This window comes from Sceloporus occidentalis, unplaced genomic scaffold (assembly GCF_023333645.1).
Source record: "Sceloporus occidentalis isolate IW3139 unplaced genomic scaffold, rSceOcc1.0.p SCAF_9, whole genome shotgun sequence".
Classification (NCBI taxonomy): Eukaryota; Metazoa; Chordata; class Lepidosauria; order Squamata; family Phrynosomatidae; genus Sceloporus; species Sceloporus occidentalis.
The window spans coordinates 48,075,472-48,099,323 of record NW_028316989.1 but is presented as its reverse complement, the minus strand read 5'-3'; the positions used below and the strand labels follow the sequence as shown (position 1 = coordinate 48,099,323).

The window sequence follows — 23,852 nt, the reverse complement described above, 5'->3', positions numbered from 1 at the left end:
CGCCTCTAAAAATGCCCCCAGCATTGTCTTAATAACAGCCAGTAGCAGTTAATCTTTTTCTTTTAATCAATTCCCCAAAGTAACACCACGACATATTTATTAGTGTAGGATGAAATGGCTGAACATCTGACAGAATAAAATGATTAAAAGGATTTTTCAAACACTTGTAACAGTATGCAGACTTTTCTTCATAGACAAACTTCAGCTGATCTTAGAAGAATTCTGGTGCATTCTTTTAAATAAAAAGAAAGGCGTTTCATTCTGGCCGAAAGGCTTTTAGTCTTCTTACGACCCATTCTCAAAATACACATAATTCGGATTGACTGGGGAGAGGGACGGGTCACTTCTCCAACGAGACACTTGTTAAAATAAATAGAAGTGCCAACCAATTTCTGTATTTTGACGCGACGGGAAGCAGAGGGACCATCCAGGATGCCATCGCTGCCCACGCTCATCGAAAAGTCCTTACACAAAGGTCAGAAGAGTTACTGCGATTTCCACCTCAGCCTTGTAGCAGCTAATACATACCTGGGAGAGGAGTCCCTAACTGTTTCACCTGAGAGACTGGATAAGCAAGACTGCAAAAAGGGCCACTAAAGTCACAAAAAGGCTCACGGTCAACAACCACTTAGGAAGGGGGGGCGAGATTTCCCATTCGGCCGGGGGAGGAAAAGATGCTCAACTTTTCACTCCAAAAATTGGTAGCTTGTTCACTTAAAGCATCACACATTTGGTCAGTTAGCAAACAAGTCATCAAACACAACAACTGTTAATTTGGGACCCCGAGAGGGAAAGGAGGGCAACACAGAAAGAAAAGAATTTGGCACATGCTATGTAGGGAGATGGGGGGGTTTCCTTAAAAAGGACAGGTTTCTCCCTGCCACAATGGACAGAAGCTCTGAGAAGATGGGACCAAAACTGCGTTGCTTTAAACAGCCGGACAGGAGGAAGCGGATGCCAATCCACCAAGCACTGCTTCCAGTTCGTTTTTCGTGGGTCTGGGCGAGGGGCTCTTTAGTCAAGCTCCCCTTGGAATGAAGGTTGCTCAGCAGTGGTTGCGGCGGCAGCATTTGGTGGATTCTCTTCCCCGGTTTGAGAGTCAGACACCTCCAGTGTGGGTCGGGGTACTGGGCTGGTTTAGGCCAATGGTGGAACACAGCCAGCCTGCAAAGTCCACCTCTTCGGCCTCCGATCTCTTGATGAACGCATGGACCTGGCAGGGAGCAAAAAGAAAATGTAACAAACAAAATAGGCAAGGTAGTATTTCAACGTTCCTAGGTACACAACACCTGAGTTACAAGTACAGACTGAATCTCCCTTATCCGGAAACCCAAAATATTCCAAAGGTGTTGTCCACATGGGCGGCTGAGATGTGACACCTTTGCTTTCTGATGGTCCATGTACAAAATTATCAAATGTATTGTGTATAAAACTCCTTTCAGGCTTTGGATAAGGTGTTGAGGAAACATAAATGAATTTTGTTGCAGTATGTATATGCCAATATTCCAAAATTTGGAAAACTCCAAAACTACTCTGGTCCCAGGCATTTCGGATAAAGGAGACTCAACCTGTAGCAGTTCTTGAGCAAAAACTAACAAAAAAGTCAGAGGAAGATTGGACAAATTCCAATCCATTAGTAGAAGTAAGAAGGAGGATAGTGGTATGTTGGCATTCTATGAATATGAATGCACAAGTTCTCACAACTATACACCTAGCAAAAGAAGTCTCAGAAGGTTCTGTCTCCAAGGAAAATTGCTCTTGCTAATGTATTTAGTTGTGCCTCAGTATAAAAGACTTGATAGACCCTTATCATCCTAGATCACAATGCACATCTTTCTGTGTGCGACTGCGCTGTGAACCCACTCCCACAGCTATGTAATTGAGCTCCATCAAGTACAGCTGATGAAGTGGATTGATAAGCCATCAAAGCTCATGCTAAAATAAGTCTATTTGTCTAAAAGGTACTACTAGAGGCCTCCTCCCAAACTCATTTTCTTTTTCATGTTGTGACCGACTAACAAAGCTCTCTTGTTGGAAACCAAAAGGGTTGTTTTGTGTGATGTGTGTCAGGAGCAACTGTATACAGCTAGTGTGAGAAGAAGCCAAAGAGAGATTCCTTTCTATTGTAGCTTCAATTACCTTGCTGTATTTCATAGGAGAACTGCAGCAGCCAGAGCATAGCAACATGGAAAACCGCAGAGCATCAAAGTTGGAAAGGGTCACAAAAGCAATCTATTCGAACACCCTGCTATGCTGGAATCTAGAACTAAAGGACGCCAGAAATAGGGTCATCCAACTTTTGTTTAAAGACCTCTAAAGAAGGTGAATCCATCCTCCTCCTCCAAGGCTGCCTGTTCCACTTTCTGGTAGCTCTTACAGCCAAGAGAAGCTGACAGAGAAGTGTAAAAGTTTCCACTTACCATCAACTGCTTGAGATCAGCTCTCTCTGCTGGATTCTTGATCAAACTGTGCAAAAAGGAAGAGAAGAGTCACATTTCTGACGCATTCCTACTCCCCCCAGCAAGGGTCCATTCAAAGCTACACTAGAGCATAGGTAGTCAAAGCCACAGTAGCAGCAGCAGCATATGCGTTCAGGTATGACACTTTTTAAGCTTCCTTTTTTAAAAAGGCAAAAATCCGGTTCTTTAGGAGACGAAAGTGCTCAGGGGCTGAACTCACCACTTGTTCACAAAGTCCTGGAATTCTGGGCTGAAGACTCCGCTGGGAAGCTTTGGAGGTGGCTGCAAACATCAAGAGGGAAGACACCATTACCCCCAATGCCATCTTTAATCTTCTCAAAGCAGCAGCTGCTGAGCCTCTCTCCACAACCCAATTCATTAGAAAACCTAACTGGGGGATATCTTGGCCAGGTGACTCCAGGGAGTCAAATGGGGAAGGAGAAGAGTGGAGTGGAAAGTGGCGATGCAACTCCTCCCTCCATTTTGTATTCTGGTCTGGGATTTGTAGTTTGGGCAGTTGCTTAGACTCCTCCATCTCATTCTCCTGGATATATGGCATTATAGATCTCACACAGAGTATGCCAAGCAACTCACCAAACTGCAAAGGATCCCAGGTTCCCACAGGATTCAACCATGGCAGTTGAAGTGGGATCAAAATTATAACTATGGCCTGTTACAGACTGCCAAAATAAAACTGCTTCGGGTCTCTTTGGAAGTTTGCTGTTTAAATGATGCATGGGTCCTAAGAATCTGGAAGCTGCACCAAAGCTGCACTCCAGTGCTTAGGAATGGAGTGTGGCTTTGGCGTGACCTCCAGACTCTTAGGATGCATGTATCATTTAAATAGCATACCTCCATAGAGACCCGAAGCAGCTTTATTTTGGCAGTCTGTAACAGGTCAAAGTGATGTGAAAATAATCTGAGACTGGGAGGGTTCTTCCTCTCCTCCTCCTTTTTCCAAGGGCAGACATAAGTATGAATGAAGGAATGTATGTTTTCCTCTTGGGTCTGCTGCTTTTGAAGTGCTGCTTGTTCTCAGCTCTAACCCCCAAAAAGAAAAATTAGATGTGCATTAAGAATTCCCAGAGGATTTTGCCTTGAGGTAGTGACTGCCTCCTAATTCTGCTTGCAAAACCCACCAACAGCTACAATGCAAAATACACGGCGTGACGCTGGCTAACTTACCTCATTGACAATATAGTCTAGGAGTTCAAAGATGGCCATTGGAGGTCTGCTGTCTGAACCATAGGCTGGAAAATCACAGCAGAGAGTGGAAGTCAACAATAATATACTTCCTTTGGATAATAACTTTTATTATTGTTATTCACTAACTTTTCCAGGAACATTTTATGAGGTTTCCACGATGTCAGAAAAGGATGACTTTTGTCAAGAGACAGTCATGACTTTAAAATACAGTTATGGCATGTTGCTACCACCTGCTTTTAATGGACTCCTGGGATCTGTCAGTGTCTGCACACTAGTGTAAGTTGCAGCAAGCCTTCCTACTGTTGATCCTAGACTATCATGATGATTAATTCTCCTGCAGCTTGTAACCTAGAATCTTCTCCACATAGATAGCAAAATCCCTGAAATACTTCTGTGCTGGTTGTTGAAGGATCCTGTGTAACTTCAAAGCTTGCTTGCAACCACCCCAAGCCCAGTTTGGCCTAACAAGACGGCTAAGTTCCTACGCCAAGGAGATGGAGTATAACTTTATGTTAATAGAGATACCCAGCCCCATTAGTGAATTACAACACTTGAGCAACCAAATGTGCATACACATCTGTATGTGTGATGTGCATCCATCTATGTGCCCAATGCACAATACCCATCCAAGCACAATGGCATGCCATGTACAACTCCACTCTTTCAACGTGGAATGGAACGCAGACAGTCAGATTTGGGCCAGAACATCCAACTTTTTAAGGATGTGTAAAACATGAACAGGGTTCCACTCAATGTAACCTGACTCATATTTCTTATCCCCAAAGAGAAACGGCATCGGTGCAACCTTACCACTCATTGGCCGACCTGGTGTCCTTTGTCTGGGGGACGTTTCGGAGACGGGGGAGTCACCCCCAATGGGACACCCAAACATGAGCTCCAACTCCTTCGAATCCGGTGGAGGAATGGGATACCTTCCAATGGCCATTTCCACCAAGGAGAGCCCCATGCTCCAAATGTCCGACTGCACTGAATAGTGCGTTCCTTGTAGTCTCTCTGGCTACATGTACAACATGGGGGGGGGAATAAAATAAATATTAATTATATTTAAATATCTTTTAAAAGTTGCGGCAGTTGAAAATGGCAACAATAAATTCGTATCCAAGGAGGAAGCATCAACAGACCCCTTGTATCAAGGAAGGGAAGCCAGACACCAGACTTGATTCCACTCAGCTTGTTCTTCCGCTTTCCCATTTACATCTCAGCTGAGATTCACCAACTAGGATCCCTGGCAAGGAGGGGTTTTTAGCAGCAATAGTCACAACTGTAGCACTTCAGGTTAGAAATGAGACTGTGGGGACTGCAGACATTTTAATTCTGTTGTGTGTACGCAACTGTAAAATATACTGGGGATGGGGGAAGGAATCTATCCGAGGATTACACCTTCATGAATTCCTAACACCAAACGCTGTCTGCCTTAGGCATTTTGCTGCGTGTGAATAAGATTATCACAGATCTATGGTCTGTACTTACAGACATGTAGGATCGTGTCCCCACAAAGGAGTTGGCCATGGAATCGATCAGCTGCCCACTGACCCCAAAATCGCAAAGCTTGATCTCCCCTCTAGAGTTTACCAAAATGTTCGATGGCTTCACATCTGGGTGAGGATAGGAAAGAAAAAAGATGAATGGGCTACAGCCTAATTTATTTTACCTTAATATCTCTGATACACATTCATATGATTAAGATGAGAAGGGCATGGGGAAGAAACTAATTCATGAAAGGAACAAATGCTTAAATTATGATATTCCCCCATCTGCTTCTTCCTTCCAAAGGCATGCATTTTGCTAGATGGCCATTGTGTTCTCATTTCTATGGCTGATTTTCACGTAATCTTTGGCTCCAAAACAGCTCAAAGTGTGTCAAAACTGTCCATAAATACGGCAGTACAAACAACCAACCCAGCTACAAGCCCCCGTGCCCCAAAAATCCATTCAAAATTGCTGAAATGAGATGACAATGATGGGTAGAAGTGATGTCGCATCATTATCCGGTGCACCTGGAATGCAAACATGCAACTTGGGGGTAAAAATTTGGCTCCACATCATTGCACCTCCTTGATGCGCACCCATTATTTTCCTTCAAAAGAGCAGAAAGTCCAATTTGGGATAATAAAAATGAGTAAATCATCAGCCTCAGTATTGTCATCTGCAGAAATGAAAGGCCTTTTTTCAAAACCAGGGTTCCCCAGAAGTAAAGGTGGTTGTCCGAATCAAAGCATCACGGGAGCATTTGCATGCATCTGTCTCCCGGCTTCCTTCAAGGGTGGCTGCCTGTAACCAGGCAACTGGAGCCTGTTTCCGAACGCTGAAGCCTGGGAGCGTTCCTTTTCATCCTTTTCTGCTGTAGGCGTAAGGACTGCTCGCTCTGTAGAACAGAGCACTTATCCAGTCATTAGCAGTGCATTATGCCTCTTACATCCGCTAATCAATTCTGCCAGTAAGAAGAGGAAATTAAGGGAGGGAGAAGTGATGGGGGTACATCCAGTGGCCAGCCGCCTTCCATCATTTCCAGAGGTAGATTTAGCCCATGGTTCCTTCTTCTTTCTTAGAAGTGCCTCTGAAGACACTATACAGAAAGAGAGAATTGTGGGATGTTGCTGGACTCCAGCTCCCAGCATCCCTCATCCTTGACTATGTTTGATGGGGCTGCTGGGAGCCATGGTCCAATAAATAACCTCTGGAGGGGTACATTTGCCCCACTTTGTAGATAAGGACACTCAAGAAGGTTCTCCCTTTGGCCTCGTTTATCTCTCAGGCTGCATTTACACTGCAGAGATAATGCAGTTTGACACCACTTTAAACACAATGCTCTATTCTGTAGGAATCTACAAAATCCTGGGATGTGCATTGTTTTAAAGTGTGTACATCTTATTTGTCCTTTTAACTGATGTGTATTCTGATTGATGTGTTTGGACTGACCTTGTTTGTCTGTTAACTGTTGTTGTTCCCTACTTCAACCCACGGGGAGAGGTAAGAAATATAGTAAGTGTAGTTTTGTGAGGCGCCAGCACTCTTGAGCAGAGAAGGCTAAAGACCTTGTAAACCTTTAGTGCTTAGTTTGTATATCTTTACGTATTGCTTCATTCTTTCACAGCGTCCTTCCCATTCCTAGTCTTTTTCTTACTTCTTGACTGCAGTCTCTGTTCTGATTGACATTTGATCCAAGGTACCTTTAACTATTTCAATTTCCTTGTTATTTAGGTTGAATTTACATAGCTCCTCCGTGGTCACTATTTTTGTTTTCTCTGTGTTCAGCGGTAATCCTGACTTTGCCTTTCCTTGTTTAACTATTTGAAGGGGCGTCATACTGAGGATGGAGCAAGCTTGTTCTTTGCTGCTCCAGAGAATGGGGGCACGGAGCAATGGATTCAAAGGGCAGGAAAAGAAACACCATCTCAACCTTAGAAAGGACGTCCTGATGGTAAGTGATGTTCAACCATGGAAGCGGCTCCCTCTGAGTCTGGTGGAGTCTCCTCCTTTGGAGGTTTTTAAACAAAGGCTGGATGTCCCTCTGTCGGGGATGCTTTGATTGTGAGTTCCTGCACGGCTGAATGGGGTTGGACTGGATGGCCCTTCTTGGGGTCTCTTCCAACTCTATGATCCAATTACTCTTCTTTAACTTTCCTTAGTAATTGTTTAGAAGTGTTAGGTCCAGGTGTCAGCAGCCACAACCCCTTTAGTGGCAAAGGAAACTGGGAACCCCTGGAGAGCTTCACTCTGCCCACCCTGAATTATAACTTTTAGCACAGCTTCTGTCCGGGTTTTCTGGGATGAAGCATTTCCCCAGGGCTCCTCTCGACTTCCGTTCCAGGCCTGCAGCCGTCATGCCGCTGTGTTTTATGGCTACAGAAGGAGCCGGCTAAGAGCCTAAGTAAATGCAGTCAATTAGGCTAATGCAAGCGTCCAGCCCTCGGTTCTTTATTGCTCCCCTGCCAGCATCCAGGCCAAAACACCATCCAGATTATTTATGGTGCTCAGAAAACCAGGCTCTCCTCCTCCTCCCCTCTTTGAGGTTGGCTGGACAGTCTTTCCCTCTCTTGTCTTTACTTGCGTGAAGCACCCCTCCGACGGAAAGATGTAGGGGCATGTTTTTATGTGACCAAATTATTTTTTTCATCAGTGAGATGGAAATCATCTCCTAGATCGCTGCTTGTGGGGGGGGGGGAGCCTTTCTTGGTGCCCCAGTAGAGTGGGATTGCCCCTCAAAAGCTCCCTATGAGGAGCATTTGATGACAAAATAAAATCAAAATTGGTAAGTGACACAGCAGGGAGTGCTGCCATACAACAAACTTTAAAACCTTTAACACTCTTTGTGCCGCTAATTTGAATCAATAGACCAGTTCAAGCAACCCAGCTGCCTGACCTAGTGGGTTCAGAAATATTGACATGGAGGGGAACAATGTTTCTCAGCTTTTTCCTTTCCTATTTATATGAACTCTCCAGCTGTATTGATTTCCGTTGCCCAAACATCCAGTAATGACTGGCAGGAAGGGACAGGCTGATGATGATGCGAATACACTCTCAGGGTAATTGAGTTTTGAAAACAGCACGTCCAAGGTTTGTAAACATCATGGCGCACGCCGCGCTCCTAAGAAACTACAGCGGGAGTCGTGTCGGATACGGAAGCGCACAGCCATTAAGGAACTGCTGAGCAGCTGTTGGACACAGGAGGCAAACTTCACACTAAATGAAGAGGTGGGAATTGGATTCAGTATACATGGCACGAAAGCGCGGGCAGGAAAATAGCACCTTACTTGGAACATAGCGCTTGAAGAGTTTTACGGAAACAGCACGACCTTGTAACCACGAGGGATACGTTCCCATGGGTAGTGAAAACTCCAGATAACAGTGAACCTATATTTCTGGCAGAAGTTGACCACATCTAGGCATCTGGAGGTTCTCCAGTGAGACTCTATGCCCAGAGAGACCATAGTTTTTCAGACATGGGTAAGTGAAACCGCAGTTGTACTGTACTACAGAACAACATCACTAATACTAATACTAATACTAATACTAATACTAATAATAGGGTATGAGAGCAAATCAATTCTGAATTGTCCCTAGAAGCCAAAATGATGAAACTGAGACGACTGTACCTTGGACAACACAACTTGGTGGAAAAGACAGCAATACTTCAGGAAGAAGAGTGGAAGGCAATAGGAAAAGACGAGTACATGACAGATGGATGGATTTACTCAAGGAAGTACTGCTGCCCTGGGTTTGCAAGGTCTGAGCAGGGTTGTTGAGGCCTCTCATTCATTGGGTGGCCACAATTCAAAGCCAGCACAAATACCATTCAATTTAAGAAGAGTAGAGTAGCTAGACACAGACAAGGCTTTGTGCAACAAAAAGGGATGGCAGAGATCCCCTTCCATACATCCACAGATGCAGCATAGAGTTCAACCACTTCTCTGCACATTTTCATGGTTCTTAAACCAGTTGGTTGGTTCCATAAAGCGTGATTTCCTTTTGGATCCAACTTCTTAACCGGCTTTCCTTCCAAAATATGGAACCAAGACATTCATATTTTCTCCGATTCCAGCCACCTCCCTGTTTTCCACTGTGGCCCAAGATTAGCTACTGAGAATAATAACTGAGCAGAGAAATGGTTTCCTTGGCCTAAGTCCAACACTTATGAACTACGTCTTTGCTTTTTGGTAAGCAAAGATGTGCAAAGGCAGTTATTAGCATCCAGAATATAATGAGACAAAAGGATCCATTCTTACCTCGGTGCATTATCTTATGCTTCTCTCTCAGATATGTTAGGCCTTTTATCACCTGGATTTGAAAACAAAGTAATCCATTATATAATCATTAAAGAAATAAAATAAAAGCAGGACATGAAAAAAAATTGCATATACAAACATGGACAATTAGCAGTATTTCTTCCTCAACAAATCAAAAAAGGGCAGGTTATCTCCATATACAATTACATATAACAATTCTGGGTTGAATCCACTTTGCTCATCCTAACTTGATCAGATCTACTGATTCAATCGTTGAAGACTAAATCCCATTGATTTAAGGCCGAAACCCAATAATTGGGCTACACTGACTTGTTGAGCCTTATGGGTTAATAAAATCCACTCAAGCTCTTTTAGAAATTGTTCTTCCAAAACTATCAACATATATCTATATCTATCTATATAAAACGTACCCCTAGATACATGCAAAATGCTGAACACCACCATGGAAAGCCATATAGAATATTCTGAACCAGGGATCTGAATCCTATGACATGGGGACCCTATGAAGCACAAGAGTGAAAAACTTTTGTTTGCCAAAATCTGACAACAGGCAACAGTCATTTTGCCCCCAAAATGCCAATGGGGGGGGGGGGTCCTTCATCCCAATAGCTAAAAGAAACCCCCCAAAAACGCCCCACTAGAAAATGACTGGTTGTGACTGGCTTATCACTTCTAGTCTTCCATAGCTCAATGCTGTGGAGTCTGGGGATTTGTAGTTGTGTTGTGTCACCAGAGCTCTCTCACAAAGGAGGTGAAACGTCTCACAAAATGACAAATTCCAGAATTTCATAGCATTGAGACATGGTAGTTAATGTGGTGTCAAACTGTATCATTTCTGCAGTGCAGATGCAGCCCTAGTCTTGCTGCCTTTGGCCATCCCTCTTGTAGTGGCTGCCTGGTGCTGCTACTGTCAACTCAGGGCTTCTGGCCATGCAGAAACCTCCCTCTCCAGGATGGATCTCCTCTGCAAACCTGATTTTTTCTGAAGGCCCTGCGCTTAAAATGCAAAAAGCAAAAGTACAGGAGCGTGGTCAGATCTGTCCTCGTTGCTGCAATCTGCCTGGAGGAAAAACATTCACCAGCTGTCTCTGTTTTCTGGGGTTGACCTGCTGTTTCCAACTGTAGTTGGATCCTGCTTCCTGAATGCCAAATACTCACAGCAATGCTAACTTTGCCGAGAATCTTCTCCGGGATTCTGCCAGCCTTTTTCAGGACTTGATCCAAGGAGCCTCCATCCTGAGAAGAAAAAGACATTGAAACATTTGGAGCATTAATTATGTTTACATGCGACGTGTCAACGGCATTCTGCTAAGCCCACTGGGAAGGGAAAAGCATCCTGACATCTGATAGCAGAAAAGGAACAGCTGGGCTGCACTTTTGATGAAACGCAACGGCAAAGAGATCTGTGTGCAGCAGAGATTTAAGGACAGAGACAGGAAATGCTCAGGTTGTTTAGTAAGTAAACCCAACTGGAAATTGGGAGTCCATTTGGTTCTGCCTGCTTAGGCCCATGTGCTGGATTACTTGGCAGGAATATGAAAGCGGTCAATCCTTATCCTTAATAGGAAATACGTACTCCACTATTCTCTTATTAATCCTAAAAGTGGTTCAAAAAATTATAGGGACTAATAGAAGAGCAACTGCGGCAAGTTACTTTTCAAGTGCTGCTGACAGATTTGCAGGAAAGAAACAGCTGTAGCCAATGGGCACAAATATTATCCAGTCCCTGGCACATTGGGGGAGAAATCCATATGAAATAGATGTAGAAGCACTGCCTTCAAACACTCTCTAGTTGTTTTTTTTGTGGGTTTTTCAGGCTATGGGGCCATGTTCTAGAGGAGTTTATTCCTGACGTTTCGCCAGCATCTGTGGCTTTGGCATCTTCAGAGAAACAAAAAACTATGGATGCCAGCCATGGGAGCCTTCGGCTTTGCACTCTCTATATGTTCAAAAATAGTCTCAGAAGGAAAGATGGATGGTGGGGAATAGGGAAAGAAGACACAGCGAAGCAACACTGTAAGCCTAGTTGATCCTAGAATTCAGGCTTAAAAGTAAATCACTCCACTGGCTTATCAGGACCTGATTCAACATGTTATGCAAAGCAAACACACCCTCTCCAAGTTAAATATAAACTGCTGTTGCTAAGAGCTTCATGAGAAGGGGAAACAGCAAAAGCCTCATCGATTCTAAGTAAAGCGCAACCACTTTAAGTCAAAGCTTCTTCTTAAAAAAGAAAATTACAAGACCAGAGCAACAGCAATCTGGATCTCAAAAGCGTTAACACATGGTTCTGAGCAGGTAAACTGTAGCAAGCATACAATGTGCATCATGGAGTGCCAAAGGCTTCCTTACCATGTGCTCCATGCAAATGCTGATCTCGCCGTCGCTGTAAAAGGCTCCATAGAAGCCCACAATATAGGGAGAATTGCATTCGTGCAAGACTTGCAGCTCCCGGATGATCTGGTTCCGAATTGCCGGCTTGATCTCCAGGTGGATCAACTACAAAGCAATCGATTGCCATTAAGTACCATTATTGGCCAACTCTTGGGAGTTGAAGAGAAGAATCATCCAAATGTTACGATATGCCATTCCCACGGCGAGCTCCAGAACCCCCCTTCAGGGAGGGATCCCAGATGACGTTTGGGGTAAGGGCATCACAAATCACTCAGCCTGAGAGTTGAACTTCTTCCCAAAACTATACTTTATTTATCTACGGTCCAAAGACCTGACAATGCAAGCAGCAAGATGCCAACCCACCTCAGTTGCCCATCCATGGCTTTGCAAGGTTAGTAGTTGCGCTCGCTCACCTTCCTTGCCATGATGAGGCCCGAAGGCTTGTGAGAGACTTTGAAGACCACCCCGCCATTCCCAGCGCCCAGTTCACAGATTTTCTCGAAGTCGTCATCCTTCAGCTCCCCAACCTTTTGCTTCTGGGTCAGAAAGGCCTCCAGACGTTTCCGCTGCTGCTCATCCAGTTCTAATTCTTCCAACTTTTTCTGCAGGGCTTCCAAATTTGTCCTATGGCACAAGAAGGGAAGGGGGGGCGTTAATAAACATCAATTAATTGAGGAGAAAAGCAGAACCGTTCAATTGACACATTGGTTTGGAACTTGGCGTTTATTCCTGCTGCCATTTTGAGAGGGACTATAGAGGGAAACAGACATATTGCTTGTGGAGGAGTTTGAAGTCCTGGGGTGCTTGTGGAGGTGAATGAGGGTAATTTTGCATGTTATGTATTTGGGGAAACTGCTTGAAAATCATATCAATTCTTTTTAAACTTGAGAGACTGGGTTTTCAGGGACTACAAAAGTACGGTTCAAAGGCTGCATGAAGCTCATGGGCTATACCTTGCCAACCTTTATGTTAGGAAGATCATGTTGAAATGCTTGCTGTTAACATCTTACCTGATGTAAAAATTCATTTGCTTTAACATTTTGTGGTCCTTGTTTTGGTTTTTTCCTGTTTTTCTGAATTTATTCATGTTTTGCTAGCCATAGAAGCAGACAAGAAACTATGCAGGTACTGAAACATCCCCTTAAGTACTGGTAATCTTGTGTTGAAAGTACAACCACATCCTTTTAAGCCCAGTCTTGTAACCAAGGAGTACCAGGGAACACATGCAAGTATGCACAACACACACACACAGACATCAGGACTCTTTAAAGCATATTCTGCATTTTCCTTATATTTGCACAGACCTGCAGCAGGACATCACCCGCTGTGTTGCAATATCGCCAGTAACCAAAAAGTGTTTAGCATTTCGGAAGAGCTGACTGGCTTCCAACTAGCCATTCTTTTGCAACACAAGACGGAACTAAGTTTTCATTTAAATCCTTCCTTCCTTCCTTCCTTCCCTCCCACACTTTTATTGACTCAGTCCTGCTGATTCAAACCGGTGAGCCGTCATCATTTCTGAAGAAAATGTTGTAAGGCTGGCTTTCCTCAACCCGATCCCCTCCAGATGTGCAACTTTGTGGACCGAGGGACTATGGGAGTTGTAGTCCAGTACATCTGGAGGGGAATGGAAGGCCATGCTGGATGGATGGAGGGAGGGAGGGAAGGAGGGAGGAATGTTGCAGTGGCAGCATATTCCAGAGAGCCTGTGTAAATATTTTACACACTTATCTGTGCCAATTCTCAGGCAATTACATAACCACCAACACACCGCAGGAAAGCTTCTTGCTTGCACTTCCTTCCCTCCCTGCATAAATAAAACATGTCTGTAGATGAAAGGGAACGTGAACAAGGGAATGGGAGGCAGAGGCTTCACTTCCCAGCAGGGCTTGTATCACTCACATCTCTTCCAAGGTGTCAAGGGACGCTGTTGCTGTTTTTATTCTCCTCGTTAAAAAGTGATTAGAGTGGTTTTCTTGCTGGATTTGAATCCACACCCCACTCCCATTTTTGGACACCTTTTTACAAACTGCAGCAGTTGCAAAACTACTGTATTTGATTTGTTAAGTATCCCAGGTGCAGGCTGCTAGTAACTGAGATGGATACCCACGCTGGCACTGAAGAACTTCATGGCACATCCCAATGACGCAGGAAGCTCAAGTGCCCTCCTTATGTGCAGGGACTGCAACACCCAGCTGCCCCAAGTCGGCACAGTCAATGGTGAAGGATGCTGGGACTTATAGTCCAACGATGTTTGGAAGGCCACACGATTGCTATCCTAATGAAATAAAGAGAAGCTGCCAACTGTACACCTCGCTCAGCAATGCAGCCAGGACTCTGAGACTTTCCAGGACTACATCTCCCAGAATCTCACTGGCTGGGACACTGAGAGATGTGGCCCTAAAAAGAAACACTTCTAAATGCTGCTCCCACAGAGAAACCAGCAATACATCAATTGCAAATTACTAGGTTAAATTGATTTCAGGTTTGTACTGTATTATATATATATATATATATTTCCAATGGCATATAAATTACTAGCAAGAAACATTTGGGATTATATCTAAAAGGGAGCCGTCTTCTGAGACTGTTACGACACAAGATTATTGATTTGTTTTTGCGAGAGGCATGGAACGAAATGCACGCAGCCATGTTCGAACAATAAGCATCTGTTCAGAACTGTACCATGAAGGACGTGAGGGTTATGTTTTCCAAACCAGCGCACGCATCCCTCTCCCCTACCTTCAGGATAAAAAGGCTGAGTTCTTCTTGCATGTCTGCTGCAAAACAGCAAGAGCAGCCATGAAGAGCTGGCAATATATATAAACCCCAGCTGCCTTCTCTCTCCTTATCTTTACGCCGACAATCAGAAAACTAAATTAGAGCAGGCTATCATTAGGAGGAGCAGAGGAGCCTGCCTTTATCACACCACTGTAAATATTTGAGTGTCATTGCAATCTGATTAGGTACTTCCTGCCTTGGAAGTTTTCTGGCAAGAGAGGAGAATAAGCAGCTCACGCTCTCGAAAGCACATCCGTTGGCAGGGCCCCTCCGAGGCAGCTTTGGCCTAAGTGACAGCTGAGCCAAAGGAAGCAGAGTGCTTCCCCCGTGGAAAATCAGATGGCGCCAAGAGCCACAATCCTGCCCCAGGTCAAGAGATGCTCCATTTCCTACATATACCCCTTTGCCCTGGACTTTGGCTTCGCCACAAAGGCAGGCAAATGATGTCCAGAGCCTGGGAAGCCAAGGGGTTTGCTTGTTTTTCTTGCACATATAACCCTTCTGCCTCCATCTCTGCAGTTGGTCCTCTTTTCTTGCACCCTTCTCTACAGAGTTAGAATCATAGATCATAGAGTTGGAAGAGATCTCAAGGGCCATCCAATCCAACCCCATTCTGACATTCAGGAAGACACAATCCCCATGAAGATGGCCATCCAGCCTCTGTTTAAAAACTTCCAAACAAGGAGACCCCACCACCCTCCAAGGGAGTGTCCTCCACCATCAAACAGCTCTTACTATCAAGAAGTTCTTCCAAGTGTTGAGTTGGAATCTCTTTTCCTGGAGCTTGCATCCATTACTCCAGGTCCTATTCTCTGGAGCAGGACAAGCTTGCTCCATCCTCAATGTGACACCCTTTCAAATACTTAAACAGGGCCATCATATCATCTCTTAACTGTCTCTTCTCCAGGCTAAACATACTCAGCTCCTTCAGTCTCTCCTCATAGGGCTTCATGGTTTCCAGACCCTTCACCATTTTGGTTGCTCTTATTTTTCCTAAGTTTGAAGTTCTTGAGTAGGGCTGTTGATGACCAGGATTCTTGGAGGTCCTCTCATTCATCATTAGTCACAGCCAACGTAATAGTAATTAACAACAACACTTAGTTAAGGAACCAACCATTCATAAATAATAGGAACTCTTGGAGGTCTCACGTTCATAGGATTATCATTACTCAAAACTGACTTCACAGCAAACAACTTACGTTTTACAGAATGTGCTATTGGCATTGTTGTTTATTCTTCTTTAGATAGCCCTTGAGATGAAGCCCTTGTTGGGAGAAAGGTGGGATATTAATTAATTAATTAATAATTAATTAAAAGAACCCATCAGAATCTGCTTTGACTTTTGTTTCCGTAGTCATGAGAATTGTGCTTCTCGGAGGACACAGAGCTGTCTCCTAGATTTCACACTCTTCTGCCTCAAGACTAGCATTGTTCATGCAAATTGTACTGTCAACTGCCTCCTACTCTTCCAAGAGGCGACAGGTGCGTAGGTGCTCAGATGAGGATTCATCGCTTCACTCCTAATCCCCGCCCAATCTATACTTCTCTGCATTCACAGATCTGAAACACCCGTTGGCCCGACACCATTTGTACAACTAACAATGGCACAAACGGGTGTACAGTGTTTTTAAAATATCAAACAAGGGTGCAGGTAGGCTGGTTTTTAGACCAAAGGGGAGCATGACTCCATAGTGTCCCCTTGTCCTTGCTCTATATCAGTGGTCCCCAAGCTGTGCTCTTTAAGGGATTTTGGACTCCAGCTCCCAGGATCCCAGACTATTGGCCAATATGGCTGAGACTTCTGGGAGCTGAAGTCCAAAATCTCTTAAAGGGCACAGTTTGGGGACCACTATTTTATATCAAGGCTTCTAGCAGCTCCAGAACTGACTAGCAGAGCTGCACAAGAAATCTGGTCAAAGACAGTGACTCTACAAACAAGGAATGCATGCTATGGATAGCACCAGGCCAAGCATGGCCAAGAAAACCTTTTTCTGCACTTGCAATTTTACTTACTATTGTTAAGTTACTGCTTGTCAGAAACTCTTGCTGATCGGCTGCACATCACCCATGACTGGCCCACAGACCTACCTTCTACCCATCACCTGCCCTGCCACAAACTAATCCGACTCTCTGGAGCATTTCTTGCCCTGGTTAGTACTTGGATGGGAGACCGCCAATGACCTTTTAGCACCCTTGGCACACGTGGGCGGTGGAATGCCTAAGGGGTGATGAAATCTCTCAAAGGAATACAGAAACCGTGCCCCGGCCCCTAAGGAATGCCAGCCGACGACGTTCCAAAGGAATTTGCTCCCTTCCTGTCCAGACACAACTGTGGGTAGGAAAGAACTTCCATCGGAGAGCAGATGTTGGTCAGGAATTTCTGAGCGGCACATGGCTCCTTCCTCTCTAAACAGCTGTTAACTCTCTGCCGCGTTGGGCCTTCCCTCTGGCCTGCCGCCACTTCTAAAAGCACCGTGTCCTCAAATGCATCCTTTTTGCAGAGGGAGGAGAAGGGGGAAAGAGGAAAGGCAGCTGAGTTTGGCACCAGGGAAACCCTGCCGATGGGGAGGGTGGGCAAACTTTGCACCATTAGGTTCTGATAATAACATTAAACAGGGTTTAAAACCTGCTCTGGCGATCTGTAGTTTGAGATGATTTTCTATCCCCCTTCCCCTGCAAAACAGGGCAAAGTAAGGAATTGTTTGTATCTCTAAATATTGCTAACTAATGAGACAAACAGAAGGATTATGGCAGACTCTCTGCCAATGTTTCATTTTATGTTTCTAAATGCCGTATTAGGTTCTTTGTAAATTAGAAAAGAGAGAGAGAAAGAGAGAGAGGAATCTCTCTCTCTCTCTCTCTCTCTCTAGGGGCTAGATTTGGAAAGCAGGTGCCCCAAGCTGTCCTTGGGATTGAATAGGGATTAAAACTGGATTTGAAGTGCGTATTTAATAATAAACTGTTCCATCGCTGGCTGGGACTTATGCTAAATTCATAACGCACTGCTTACCAAATACAATCAGCAACGCACACGTAGAGATCGAGTTAACAGCAGGGATGGAAAAGGAGACAACGTCAAACGCACACCTAAAAAGAGAGGAGGATTTCCCAAGGCAATTGGTTGAAAGGGAAAAAGGAAAGAAAGCAACAACCAAAAGTGACTTTTGCAAGAATGGGAGATGCAGAAAAGGAAGACTATTTTATTAGCATAGGTCTGGTGGCAGGTTTGTATTATATATTTGTAACAGACTGTGCCTAGAGAACTCTGCTCAGTGGACATTTTGAAGCGCAGGCCTCTGATAAAGAAGGTCCTTTTGACAAAGTCTTTTTAAGCCCCTCACCCTTCGTCCTCTCTCTGAACGGAAGGGTTTTTTTTTTAGAATAGTAGCACTGTTTTGTGGCATTGCTCTTGTTGTGTGCCTTCAAGTAATTCCCAATTTATGGCGACCCTAAGGCTAACCTATGATGGGGTTTTCTTGGCAAGATTTGTTCAGAGGTTTACCATTTACCCTGAAGCTGAGAGTATGTGACTTGCCCATGCTTACTCAATGGGTTTCATGACCAAGCTGGGAATCGAACCCTGGTCTCCAAAGTTGTAGTCCAACATTGAAACCACTATGCCATGCTTGGCATTAGGAGGATGGCAAAGTAGGGCTGGAGGAACACAGACTCCAGGTGTCAGGTTGCAGCACCATGCCTGCTGTAAACAATGCAGTAAAGCCTGAGATAGGAAAGAGTGGGATTCTGCTCTCTCTGATCCTACTTTAGCCATGTGTCCCTGAGGCATAATAAACAGTAGCTTCCTCCAGAATAATCCCTTCCAGAGCATGTGTGAATAGCAAAACAGAGAGAAGAGGGGAGAGCCGCTAAGCCAGCCTCACCAGTTACTCCCAGCTTGTTAAAAAAGCATACATAGGTTTTGGTCACCAAAATGGAAATCATAAGAAAAGCAGAGACTGGTAAAACAAAAAAGTGATCCTTGGATGCATTTTGGAAGAAACTTTCAAATGGTTTCTAGAAGGTTCAAAATGTCAACCTGAAGGCATGAAACAACAATGAAAAGTAGAACCACCTTCTCAATTTGAAAAACCTCTGCTTGGTTCCCATGCCAATATTGCTTTATAATGTGAACGCCACATGTGTATAATATAGAGGACTGGCAGTTATCGCAGCTGGCTGCTGATATAATGGGAAAAGAGTAAGGTTGAAAGTGGGCATTTTCCCCATTTCCCGTTCTAAGCAAATGATGAGAAATAATGGACAGAGAAAGGGTTCAGGAAAAGTACAAGAATGCATTCCTTTCCAAAGTGTCACAATGCCCCCATTTGCAGCCAAGCTGACTTCAGTATATCATTTGCAGATTCTGAAAAATAGTGGCAGAGAAGAAAACCTGCAAGATGAATGAGTCACAGTGTATTTCCTCTTCAAAAAGTGCATTGGCTGATGGAATTGCAAGCCAAAATCGTGGCTTCATTACAAAATTTCCTGGCCTCTGGTTTGGCCTGACTCAAGGAAGCGTGAGCAGAAGAGAACATCGGTCACTCCACAGGTTTGTCCCTTTCCTTCCTCCTCTACTGCTTCTTGTATAAATTCTCAAACAAGGGAAGGCAAAGCGGAGCACTCCAAGTGATGTCAGACTGCAACTTCCATCATCCCCAGCTAGCGCAAGCAATTGGTGATAGGAGCAGTGCCACATCACCTGGAGCAATTGAAGAACTCAATGTGCTTTATTTCTTTGGTACCAGAGGTAGAAATAACATGGAAAGAATAGGGATAGGTTCCACAAGCGCAAAAAAGAAGAGCTGTTCAACCCATTTCAGCAAAGTTATTATTCAAAATTAACATTGTGCATATGTGAAATGAGTCAACCAAGTTAAAATCCAGAAGCAGAGGCAAGAGAGACAGACAGTGGAGGAAGGAAAGGGTTATGCAGGTAGGAAAGGATAAGAATATGCCATGAGTCCACCAAGTATCTTCCAGGAATTTGACTAATCCCACTTTGAAAATCTCATCCCATCTTGTAGGAGAGAGTTCTGCACATTAATGTCTGCACTGAATGGCTGTCCTGACTCTATTGCCCATCATGCTCCCTGGATGACCACTGGGACAAAGAGAAAGGGTCCCTATAAGTAATATATATAATCCTACGAACCTCTATCACATCCTAGCAACAATTTAGTATGGCCAGCAGAAGGAGTTAGATTTACAAAATTGTTGGGTGTGCAAACATACATTACAGCAGCATATTAAAATGCTGTTTGCTTGTAAATGCACACTCTCTCCAACCACATACTTCTATAATTTTTATATATAAAACACCCACATAGATTCCAAGAAGTGCACGGGAACATTTGGGGAACTCAATGGCCCATGGACTGGCAAGATCCTTTCCACCCATTCATCTGGAAGATACAGATGGGTTCTCCTCAAAGCAGAATTTGCAAAGGCTCAGTTCCTCCAGCATCTCTATTTTGGGAAGGCATTTCCCACCTCTTGCATCCACCGCAGTTCAGCAGTGAACCTGTTGCATTGCAGAAGTACTGCTCTCCACTCCTCATTAAGCAGAGAGCTTCCACACAGACTTTTCCGGCTGTAAAATTCACCATAGCAATTCACTGACACAAGTAATCCTGCCAACAGTTTGGATTACTGCAACAACTGATGGCGCTTTTTGCATCGGAAGAGTGGACATCACTGAGCGGCGCACTCATCCTGCACCCCATCAGCCTCCTTTACTGGGAGAAAGGGGGCCTAGAGAGGAAACAAATCGTAAACACATATTAAATAACCCTCCCAGTTTGTTGGCTTCTTGTTGCACATCCTCAGCCCTGTTCTCTGGAGATGCCAGGGAATGCTCCTTTTACTGGAACAGACGCAGGTGATCCTAGCAACAGCTCAGTATGGCAAGCGGAAACAGTTGTGATTGCAAAACTGTTAGGTGTGCAAATATATATTACAGCAAGTGCTTAGATGGCATTTTAAATGTGGTATTTCTTGATGTTGTGTGCCTTCAAGTCATTTCTGATTTATGGTCACCCTAAGGAGAACCTATTGTGGGGTTTTCTTGGCAAGGTTTGTTCAGAGGAGGTTTGCTATTACCTTCCCCTGAGGCTGAGAGTATGTGACTCACCCATGGTCACCAAGTGGGTTAAATGGCCAATCGGGGAATTGATCCCTGGTCTCCAGAGTTGTAGTCTAACACTCAAACCACTATGCCTCACAATACTGTGGTAAGAACACTCTCTCAGCCTTAGAGGAGGGAAGTGCCAAACCCTCTCGGAAGAAACATGCCAAGAAAACCCCATGATAGCTCTGCCTTAGGGTCGCCATAACCTGGAAAGGACTTGAAGGCACACAACGGCAACGACAACTGTAATGAAAATGACAAAAAGGAGTAGGAGGAGAGGAACTCTGCCACTTCATGAATTCAAAGGAGCCTGCTTCTAATTGACAACAGAAATGCTACTTTTTCTGAACACAAAAGGGTAATATTTTGCAAAGAAGGGCTACTTCCCCTTCAAGTGAAAACAGCTCCAGAGACATGAAAGCCACCGAATTCTTGCCTTGGGACAGTTTAATAGATCCACTCCCCTGACACCAGCATTTCTTTTCATGTGCAATATATATATATATAGTGCAATTTTTATTCCACATTTCAGCTTCAAATACGCTGTTGTCCTAAATTCTCCTCTACTTTAACCTCTGCCACAAAGCCGAAAGCACCAGACTGCTCACGGACCCCATTTTTAGGCCAGCAGATTCAAACCATTCCAGTTTTAAAGAATGAGAAGAAGTCCAAGCAAACCGTAAAGTGAGGATTATTTTCTGGAAGTGTGTGACGGGGCTTCACTTAAACCTCTCACACTCTTGAACTAAGGTAGCCGTTGTGTTGCTGTGCATAGTAAGACCACGTTCCTTATATAAAATGGCAAAATAAAGGCTTGCGTTTTGGAATTCATATATTTTCAAAACATCTTCTAGCCATGGGTGCTTGAATCTGTGGATACGGAGGGCTGACTGTACAAAGTTTTTTTTTGGGGGGGACACCTCCAATTCAACCACGTTCTTGTCCTCTTGAACCAAAAATTGCAAACTTCTTCTTGCAAAACACAACACGTCGAGACACACAAACACACTCCGGATCCCTCTGGTACAGAAGTCTCCAGTATCCTGAGGTTTCCTTGGTTCAATTTGACAAGGAAATCATGTTTTAATTCAAAATATAGCCATGTTAGTCTGTAGAATCAGTACATAGAGAGATCTTGTAGCACCTTTGAGACTCATGAGAGAAAGAAGTTGGCAGCAGGAGCATTCAGAAGTCCCAGGTATCATGAGGTTTCTCTGGTTCAAGAGGACAATAACATTGTTGAATTCGTTCATTCAACAATGTTGTTGTCCTCTTGAACCAAGGAAACCTCAGGATAGGGTCGTCCTCAGTCCGAAAAGACTTGAAGGCACACAAGAAGAAGAAGCTCAAAACAAGCAATGCAAATGCCAAGTTTAAAAACAAACAAACCAACCATCTTCACAAGAAGGAGGAGGAGAACTAGACTGCACTGCAAAGGAAAGCATTGCAATGGAAGTACAAAGTTTAAAAACAAACAAAGAGTCCAACCATCTATACAAGAAGAAGGAGAATGCAAAGTTTTAAAAACCAAACAATTCAAGCATCTTCAGGAGAAGGAGAAGCTCAAAGCCATGCAAGGCATCGCAATGGAAATGCAAAGTTTAAAAACAAAGAATTCAACCATCTTTATAAGAAAGAAGGAGGAGGAGAAATACAAAGCACAGAACTGCAGTGCAAATGCCAAGCTCAAAAGCAAACCAGCAATCCAACCATCTTCACAAGAAGGAGATGGAGCTCAAAGCACTGCAAGGCAAATGCAGAAGTTTAAAAGCAAGCAAGCAACGCGACCATCTCCTTGTCCTCTTGGACCAAGGCTTGCAAAGAAGTTCTTCTTGCAAAACCCAACACAGAGATTGAGAGAGAGAGAGAGAGAGAGAGCCCTGTGCCAGGGGAAGAAGCCCCTTTGCAAGCCAGGCATGGCTCTCCCTTGCCCCAGGGTGGCTCTCATGTCCTCCCAAGTCCTCCAAGGCCAGGGACTGCTACTCACTCGGCGGCGCTGGTCCCATTGATGGCGGATCCGTCTGGGGCCGGGTTGAGCTGGATGGGCATGGGCTTCTTCTTGGGCATGATGGTGCCCTCCTGCCTCCCTCTCTCTGCCAAGGCGAAGAAGGCGAGAGGAGGATGGAGGAGCCCACGAGGAGGAGGAGGAGGAGGAGGAGGAGGAGGAGGAGGAGGAGGCTTTAAAAGGGACACCCCACCCTCTGCCTCCTCCTCCTCCTCCTCCTCCTCCTCTTCCCCGCCCAGGAGGTGCCAAGGCCAAGGGCGCATGTGCAGAGTGCTGCTGCCCAAAAATCCATGCCTTGCACATGGGCAATGGGCAAGGAAGAGCCACTGCCTAGCTCCTGGCCAAGCTCAGCAAGAGTAGGAAGGAAGGAAGGGCTGGTGGTTTGGGACAATAGAGCCAGGCAGGGTCCTCCTTTTCCCAGAGCCTGTCCTCCATCCCAGGCTTCTGCCCAGGAGGGGGGGAGTCTCAAAAGGTCCTCCATTTGGAGCAGGGCTAAAAAGCATGGATTGATACTTAATATAAACATCAATCTGCAGTTCTGTGTTCAGTATAAATATCTGTCTGCAGCTCGTCTTTGCTTTTGCTAAGACATTTGGTCCAGGGTGACCAGGCACATCCTCCTTTTTCCAAGGCCTGCCCTCCATTTCAGGCTTCTGTCCAGGAGGAATTCCAAAAGGTCCTCCATTTGCAGCAGGACTAAGAAGAATGGGTTTCTAAGGGTGTTTTGACCTTTTATTTGGCCATGTCCCCCATTTTTATAGAACATCCTAAAGTTTTCAGTGCTTTGCCTTCCTTTGCAGTTAGGACACCTGGTCATCCTGGGTTCGGACATCTGGACCGGTCACTCATGCAGTCTGACACTAACTGCCACCCTATAGTCCTTGGATTTGTAGTTTTGTAAGGCACCAGCATACTTTGGCAGAAACCTTGTCAAACTACAGACCCTAGTATTCCATAGGATGGAGATGCAGCACTTAAAGAGTGTCAGATAACATTATTTCTACCAGGAAAAGAAAACCCTATGAACCCTATGAAATTCATGGGGTCACCAGCTGACTTGAAGCCACATGTTTCCTTTCTATGCCTTAAGTACAAAGATCACAAACTACTGC

The 23,852-nt window shown here is 44.6% G+C and overlaps 1 protein-coding gene across 4 annotated transcripts; it reads right to left on the bottom strand.

Moving 5' to 3' along the window:
- Positions 1–80: 80 nt before the first annotated feature.
- LOC149307484 (dual specificity mitogen-activated protein kinase kinase 1) lies at positions 81–22,871 on the bottom strand. Of its 4 annotated transcripts, none has more exons than XM_089539275.1 (11): positions 22,723–22,871; positions 12,241–12,451; positions 11,786–11,932; positions 10,592–10,669; positions 9,413–9,464; positions 5,157–5,281; positions 4,476–4,683; positions 3,645–3,709; positions 2,680–2,741; positions 2,421–2,466; positions 81–1,213 (listed from the first exon to the last, which is right to left on the bottom strand). In XM_089539275.1, exons 1-11 carry the CDS (start codon positions 22,800–22,802, stop codon positions 1,100–1,102), a joined length of 1,188 nt encoding a protein of 395 aa, XP_089395401.1. In that variant the 5' UTR covers positions 22,803–22,871; the 3' UTR covers positions 81–1,099. The 4 variants fall into 4 exon arrangements, with proteins under 4 accessions (XP_089395401.1, XP_089395402.1, XP_089395403.1 ...); XM_089539276.1 differs by lacking the exon at positions 22,723–22,871 and adding an exon at positions 13,132–13,186; XM_089539277.1 differs by lacking the exon at positions 11,786–11,932.
- Between the last annotated feature and the right edge of the window lie 981 nt (positions 22,872–23,852).